At 33.6% G+C, this 7,739-nt stretch overlaps 1 protein-coding gene and 1 pseudogene across 2 annotated transcripts; one reads left to right on the forward strand and one right to left on the reverse strand.

The window, feature by feature from the left end:
* The first annotated feature begins 281 nt into the window (after nucleotides 1-281).
* On the forward strand, nucleotides 282-3,161 carry LOC107616804 (cytochrome P450 CYP82J17-like). 2 transcript variants are annotated; one of them, XM_088497940.1, is made up of 3 exons: nucleotides 282-1,371; nucleotides 2,440-2,557; nucleotides 2,681-3,161. In XM_088497940.1, the coding sequence occupies exons 1-3, from the start codon at nucleotides 388-390 to the stop codon at nucleotides 3,070-3,072; spliced, it is 1,494 nt and encodes a 497-aa protein (XP_088354066.1). In that variant the 5' UTR covers nucleotides 282-387; the 3' UTR covers nucleotides 3,073-3,161. The 2 variants fall into 2 exon arrangements, with proteins under 2 accessions (XP_088354066.1, XP_016174211.2); XM_016318725.3 differs by having other exon boundaries at nucleotides 283-1,371; nucleotides 2,440-3,161.
* Nucleotides 3,162-3,478: 317 nt separating this feature from the next.
* On the reverse strand, nucleotides 3,479-5,573 carry LOC148543838 (receptor kinase-like protein Xa21; annotated as a pseudogene).
* Between the last annotated feature and the right edge of the window lie 2,166 nt (nucleotides 5,574-7,739).

Raw genomic sequence — 7,739 nt, forward strand, 5'->3', positions numbered from 1 at the left:
TCCTTCTAACAAGCTAACACCTACATGCATTAAATACTAGACTAGTCTACCATGAAACCGAAGAAAATGACTAGTCTACCCAAAAAATTAAAATAAAATAAAATAGCATAATAATATAATATAATAACGAATTGAAGTAGTCAAAAGTCAAAACATAGAAAGACAATGCCACTTTTTTCCATCTCCTTCAGTGAAAGCAAGTATTCACAATTGGTTCCAAGTAGTTCTTATGACATCAAGTTTATTTATTTGTTTAAACTTTTTGAAAACATTTCCAAGTCCTTGCAAAACCAGTTGAGATTCTCATGTAATTTCCACCCCAATTTCAAGGCATTGAATAGTTGATGTGAGCAATATATAACAACTAGGTACATTTCTCAAATTCTCATGATGAAATCAGATATCATTACCATGGATTATTCCCTTTCACTTCCAACAATAACGTTGATATCCCTAACTTTATTTTTTCTCTACAACATATGGAGAATAATTACGAAAAAACCTAGTATTCATCAAAAAGAAAGTAACATTATTAAACAACCGCCACAACCATTTGTTGCATTACCATTAATTGGTCACCTCCATTTACTAGGAACCAAAACACCACTTCACAGAACCTTTGCTTCTTTGGCTGATAAATATGGCCCTGTATTCCAAATCTACTTTGGATCATTACCTGCCATTGTTATCTCCAACAAAGAAGGAATCAAAGAATGCTTCACAAAAAATGACAAAGTTCTGGCCTCGCGCACCCCTTCGAGCCGTGGAACTCACCTTGCTTATAACAATGCTGCGTTTGGATTTGCTCCTTATGGACCCTATTGGGCAAAACAGAGGAAGCTAGCCGTTCTTGAACTCCTCTCTTCGCGCCGCCTCGAATCGTTGAGGCATGTTTATGAATCCGAGATTGATACTTTGATCAAGGATCTCTTGATACACCTTAGCAACAATAATTCTTCTATGGTTGTCATGAGTGAATGGTTTGAACGCTTAACATTTAATGTGATCACAAAAATTGTTGCGGGAAAGAGATATTTTAGTTACTTGGAAGATGTGGATGATTTAGAAGCACATAAAGTTGTGAATCTTGTAAAAGAGTTCATGCAATTGGCTGGTGGATTTGTTCTTTCGGATGCAATTCCATTGCTTAGATGGATTGGTGTGGAAGGGAGAGTTCTTAAATCAATGAAGAGAATTGGAAGAGATTTGGACACACTCATTGGAAGGTGGGTTGAAGAGCATAAGATGAAGGGTAATATGGTAAATAGCTCAAGTGAAAAGCAAGATTTCATTGATGTCATGCTATCTATTGTTGAAGATGATCCTGAGTCTGGACATTCTCGTGACACTATCATTAAGGCACATGTTATGGTAATCATAGTATTTTTTTTAATTATTATTTTTAGTTCTGCATTTTTGTTTGATTCAATATGACAAATCTAGATAATTAAGTAATGAGTTATGATAAAATGAAACTAATGTAACTCTTAACAATTATCATATTAAACAATTTTTTCATAAAAAAAATTCATGTAAATGCTTTGCTTAACAAATCTAACAAATCATTAAAACTAGAATAAGAATATTACATTATTTCTACGCGTTTTTCGTTTTTTGTTCCTATTGTCCTAAAATTTTGATTCTTGTAAATGCTTTCACATATGTTTGTTGGGTTTAAAATTATTCAATTATCATATGTCACTATGAATACTTTCAAAGTCGTTTTTCTAATCTTTACAAATAACATCACAAGTGAACACTAATACAATTTTAAAAAGAGAAGTTAATAATTTTGCACCGACAAAAATTAAATACATATTTAATAAAAAATGTTATTTGCATACCAAAATTAGTTATAATATATTTATATATAAATATATATATAGTTTAACTCAATTTTTATGTGTATTTTATATTCTAATGTATATTTTATACTGTAACTAATATTAATTGTTGAATTTAATGTGTACCTAGCATGGTTGATATTTAATAGGTTTAATTACTCTATTCATCCCTATAATTTTACTAAATTCTCAATTTAGATTCTTATATTTTTTTTTTCAATTAAATCCATACACTCTTTTTAATTTTGTAGTTTGATCTTCTTAGTATAAAAAAAGTTAGAATTAACTAAATATTTTTTGCAAATTGAATGTATATATAATTAATAACTTAATTAGATCTTTGAACATATATTTTTTTAAAAAAATATTTCATTAATTTTAATATTTTTGACATAAAAATGATCTAATTACAAAATTAAAAGCGGTATACGGATCCAATTAAAAAAATATATATAAAGACCTAATTACAAATTTAATAAAAAAATATATAAAAATTTAATTACAAATTTGGTAAAACTATAAAAATTAACTGAGTAATTATATCATTATTATTATCATGCATTTAACAAACAAGTCAACTTTTCATCATGTTTAGAATCTTATCCTAGCGGGGACGGAAACAACATCAACAACAATGACATGGATCCTTGCAGCATTAATGAACAATAAACATTCATTGAAGCTAGCACAAGAAGAGATTAACCATCACGTAGGTAAGGACAGAAAGGTAGAAGCATCAGATATAAAAAACCTTACTTATTTACAAGCAATTTTCAAAGAAACCCTATGGTTATATCCACCAACACCATTGTTATTACCTCATGGGGCATCATCAGATTGCAGCATCAATGGCTACTACGTACCAAAAGGAGCTGATGTGTTTCTTAATGTGTGGAAGCTACATAGAGATCCAAGTATTTGGTCGGAGCCTGAAAAGTTTTCACCGGAGAGGTTTATTAATGGCGATGGAGAAGTCGATGAAGGTCACCATTTTGAGTACCTTCCTTTTGGGTTAGGGAGAAGGGCTTGTCCTGGATTCACATTAGCAACACAAGTGATTCTTATCACAGTTGCACGTTTGCTTCAAGGGTTTGATTTTCATTTGTTTATGGATGAACCTGTTGACATGAGAGAAGGTTTTGGCCTAACTTTGCTGAAGTTAAATCCATTGCAAATTTGTCTCACTCCACTTGTTACCACTGAACTCTATCAGTCACATATTTATTAAAAAAAATTAAGTGTTTTTTTTTCTTTTCTTTATTTTTAGCTTGGCAACAAAGATAGGGATCCATTGTGTTGTATTCTTCTCTTCAACAAGTGTGTGTTGTATTTATTGTTTATTGTTTTTATGGTTAACTTATCGTTTATTACACGAACTTTACTTGCGATTTAAGAAATTACCGCAAAACTTTTTTCACATGTCATGACATTTTTTTTTTCTTGGATAATGTTGTTATTCTTAGTTTTTGTTTTTGGGAGAAGGAAGTTCAATTTCTACATAGGAAATTCAATTATGCATGATAGTATTATGAATCTAACAAATAATAATACATGAATTAATTTGAAGAAATAGTAGATAAATATTACCAAAAATGATCAAGAACATTTTTACTTGGTGGAACATATCCGAAGATTCACTTAATTACAGAGAAACTACCATGGTTACTGGAAGAATAGCTTCTGTCCCCTTGAACAAGTCTAGCTAGACCAAAGTGGCAACAATATCATCATCAAGAAGCACATTGCTAGACTTAATATCACAATGAATTACAGCTTTTCCTGAATCATTGTGAATATAATCCAATGCAAAAGCTACATCAAGAGCAATATTTACCCTTTGCATAAGCTAAGGTTCAGACTCATATTTGTGGACTCGTTATCTTTCATAGTGTTGTGCAACAAAATTTCTAGGCTCCCATTAAACATAAACTCAAACACTATGGTCTTGAAATCTTTCCCTTTGTAATCAACACTTGAACAAGAAATCAGTAGGTTGAGAAGGTTTTCATGTTTAATTTTTTCTAGAGCTTTACATTCGGCCATGAAACTTTTCGATGCTCCACGTGTTTAAAGATTCAACACTTTCACAGTAACGAGTCTCTCAAAATAGACAAAAGTTCCTCTATACATAGAGCCAAAGCTTTTCGTGCCAACTAAATTGGATGAAGAAAATCCATTTGTTACTTGATGTAGCTCTCCATAGGAAACCTTCAAGTACCTATGTTCTAGTGATGGTGAAAAAGATAACTTCATAGACTTCTTCCTGAGGTAATAGATACTAATAAAAATTATAAAAGAGATCAAAAGCCTGCCAATCACATGAGAATAATTTTCTTTTTATGAGAGCTCTTATGTTTGTTTGAAGAAAACTCAGGACATGGAGGGAGATCCAGTTGAGGTATCCCACCGCACAGATCATTATTTTTAATGAGTGATATTACAGTGATGTTACTAAAGACTCCTTCCAGTGGGACTTAACCATAGAGATGGTTATAAGACAAGTTCAAATTACTCAAAAAAGTCAGGTTTTCAAGTTCATGGGGGATTGTGCTTGAGAAGTTATTATTAGAAAGGTCTAACCTTTCAAAGGATCTTAAAGATCCTAGGAACGGGAGTAGACTCCCATAGAAGAAGTTTCTGTCTAGTTGAAGCTCTGTTAGTGTAGAACATGCACCAAGTTCCACGGAAATGACACCACAAAACTTGTTTGCATACATATATAATTTGGAGAGAGATGCATCAAATTTCCTAACTCTAGAGGAATTGAACCAGTAAAGGAGTCAGTGGATAAGTTAAGATTTACTAAACCTTTTTGATAGCCAAAGGTTTGAATAGGTATGTTTCCATTTAAATTATTTACCAAAACGCTGAATGTGTGCATCTTTTTATAGTATCTTAAGGTAAATGGAATATTTCCTTCAAATGCATTAAAGTCCATGTGAACTTCTGACAATATAGTAAGATTGTCTATGCCAGTAGAAAAATTACCTGAAAGATTGTTCATACTCAAGAATATTATTACTAGATTTTTAAGCTTTCCAATTGAATTTGGAATTGGTCCCTCAAGGACATTCTCATCCATAAGAAGTGAACCTAAGCCAAATAGATTTTCAATTTTTTCAGGTATCCTTCCAGATATTTGATTCAATCCCATATCAAGCAAAATAAGATTGGTTGATAAGTTGCCTATGAGATTTGTCAATGTACCACCTAAATAATTTTTGTAAAAGTCCAGCAATTGCAATTGAGTAAATTAGTCAATGAAGAAAGGAAATCCAAATCGTGAGCTCTTCCAGTCCAAAATCTATTACGATCCACTTTAAATTCCTGGAGTTTGTGTAAACTTCCTAAAGTAGGAGAAATTGGTCCATAAAAACCATTTTCTTCTATATCAAATTTTTGCAATTCGGACAAATTGGATATTGAAGATGGAAAAATACTAGTGAACAGGATTCCTCCACACACAAAATTTTGAAGATTGAGAAAAGCCAGAGGTATATTTGAGAGAAGATTACCCGCTAATTGGTTGCCCGATAATGAAATAGTTTGAATATTTGAAAGGTTATAAAGTGAAGGAGGAAGTAAGCTAGAAAAATTATTTAGATTCATAGCAAAAAATTTTAAATTCGACAATCTCTCCAAAGCCAGAGTTATGCTTCTTTCCAAATGATTTTGTGAAAGTGACAACTTCTAAAGCGATGAAAGATTTTCACCATAGAACCAAACCATGAAGGTAAAAGGAATCAGAACCAAATTAAAAGAATAAGAGAGAGAGAGGCTAACCATCTAAGTAACTAGCTGACTTGGCTGCTTGTTATTAGCATAACAGAAAGACTAACTTTATTTCTAGACTCTTCTATAAGTTGCTAGTGTGTGTGTGTTCATCTATACACCTAACATCCTCCCTCAAACTAATGGGCACTGCCTGCTCTACTCTTAGTTTTTCTCTGTATTTCGATTAGAACATCAGCTATTTCTCTAAATTATGCTTCGGTGCTACTTCTTGAGACAACATCTTGTTTTTTACTTGCCCAAGATATCAGGTTCGGACCCAGGTAGATGCAGAAACCATTGGTGGACTTTCTATCATCAATATCATTACCCTAGTCAGAGTCGCAAAACCCATAAATTCTGAAATCCTCAGTTTTTCTAAATATTAACCCATGATCTATGGAGCTAGATAGGTACCTCAATATCCTTTTGACTGCTTTTCAGTGAATCTGAAGTGGTTCATGCATGAATTGGGCAGCTTTGTTTACTGTAAAGGTGATGTCAAGCCTAGAAATGGTTGTATATTGCAGCCCACCAATGATTGACCTGTATAGTTGTGAATTATGAACTTTGGCGTCACCTGATACAGAAAGTTTTAGTGCTAAAGTCATAGGGGTCAGCATGCCTTTTGCATCACTCATGGCAGCATTCTTCAGCAAATCCTTTATGTACTTTGTTTGACTGAGTACAACTGAATTGTCTGGTTGATTTCTGACCTCAATTCCAAGAAAATAGCTCATTTCGCCTAAATCCTTGAGTGAGAAGACACTATGCAGCTAAGAGGCCAGTTGCTAAATTTCTAACTGAGAGCTTCCAGTTATGAGGATATCATCCACATATACTAGAATGAAGGTTGACGATTGATCAGTGAATTTTGTAAAGTAAGAAACATCAGATCTTGTGTTCTTGAAGCCAAATTGATTGAATGTAGAGTTGAAATTTGTAAACCAAACTCTTGGGGCCTGTTTTAGGCCATAGAGAGCTCTTTGTAGCTTTCAGATTTAAAGTGAGTTGTTGGCAGTGAAACCTTTAGGATGTTGCATGTAAACATTCTCATGGAGATCTCCATTGAGAAATGCATTGTTGAAATCAAACTATCTCACTTTTCATCCCTTTGAGAGTACAACACTAAGAATGGTTCTGACTGTGGAGGGCTTAACGACAGGGCTGAAGATTTAGTTGTAGTCAATCCCTTGCTTTTGATGGAACCCCTTTGCTACCAATCTTGCTTTATATTTTTTATGCTACCATCTGGATGCCTTTTGATTCTAAAAACCCATTTACACCCAATCGGTGCTATGTTTGGTGCTGCATCAACTAGCTTCTAGGTTTGATTCCGTATTAGTATAGAGAATACTTTCTCCATTGCTAATTTCCAGTGAGGAGAGGACATTGCTTTAGCCACTAATCTTGGAAAAGTTTGGGTTAAGTTTAAGTTTGGAAAATTGGTCAGAACAGCTGCATAAGTCTTTGGTTTGAGGATTTCACTCATACTTCTTGTTTGCATAGGGTGGCTTGCTATAGGTGGCACTACAGTTTCTTGATTGAGCAGTGACCCAGTTTGAGCTTGAGCAGGTACAGAATCTGTAATTTTAATTTCACTAGTTTCAGAAGAATTAGTGGAATCAGTAGTATTTGCATTAGAGGGATTAGTAGAAACAGGCAAAGCAGATAATGAATTGGACATGCTATTGGTATTAGTGGAAGGTACATGATATAGATATGGTTGGTGTGTATGAGGTTGGGTGGTGGTGTCAAGATTTAGGGGTAAGTTGGTGTTAAAGGGAGAGAAAGGATCTGGAGTTAGGTGTTGATTAGTGTTCTATGTCTTGTTGAAAAATTGTGGATAAAGAAATTCATGTTCATTAAAAAGCGCATTTCTTGCCATGTAAATCTTGTCACTGGGAGCTAAGCATTTGTAGCCTTTTTAATCAATGTCATAGTCAATGAATACACATTTTTGAGATTTGTGGTTAAATTTGTGATTGTTGTAAGGTGTAAGGAGAGGGTAGCAGGTGCATCCGAAAGGCTTTAGTGCACTGAAGTTTGGTGTGATTTGGAAAAGAACCTCTATTGGTGACTTGAGGTTCAGGTTGGGTGTGGGAAGTCTATTGGTGAGATAGG

The sequence above is a fragment of the Arachis ipaensis genome, chromosome B9 (assembly GCF_059453495.1).
Source record: "Arachis ipaensis isolate K30076 ecotype BB chromosome B9, ASM5945349v1, whole genome shotgun sequence".
Lineage (NCBI taxonomy): Eukaryota > Viridiplantae > Streptophyta > Magnoliopsida > Fabales > Fabaceae > Arachis > Arachis ipaensis.

Coding starts and splice junctions, on each gene's coding strand:
- LOC107616804 (XM_016318725.3), top strand. CDS start 388: ATGATGAAATCAGATATCATTACCATGGATTATTCCCTTTCACTTCCA. Junction 1,372..2,439: donor TCATTAAGGCACATGTTATG/GTAATCATAGTA, acceptor CATCATGTTTAG/AATCTTATCCTAGCGGGGAC.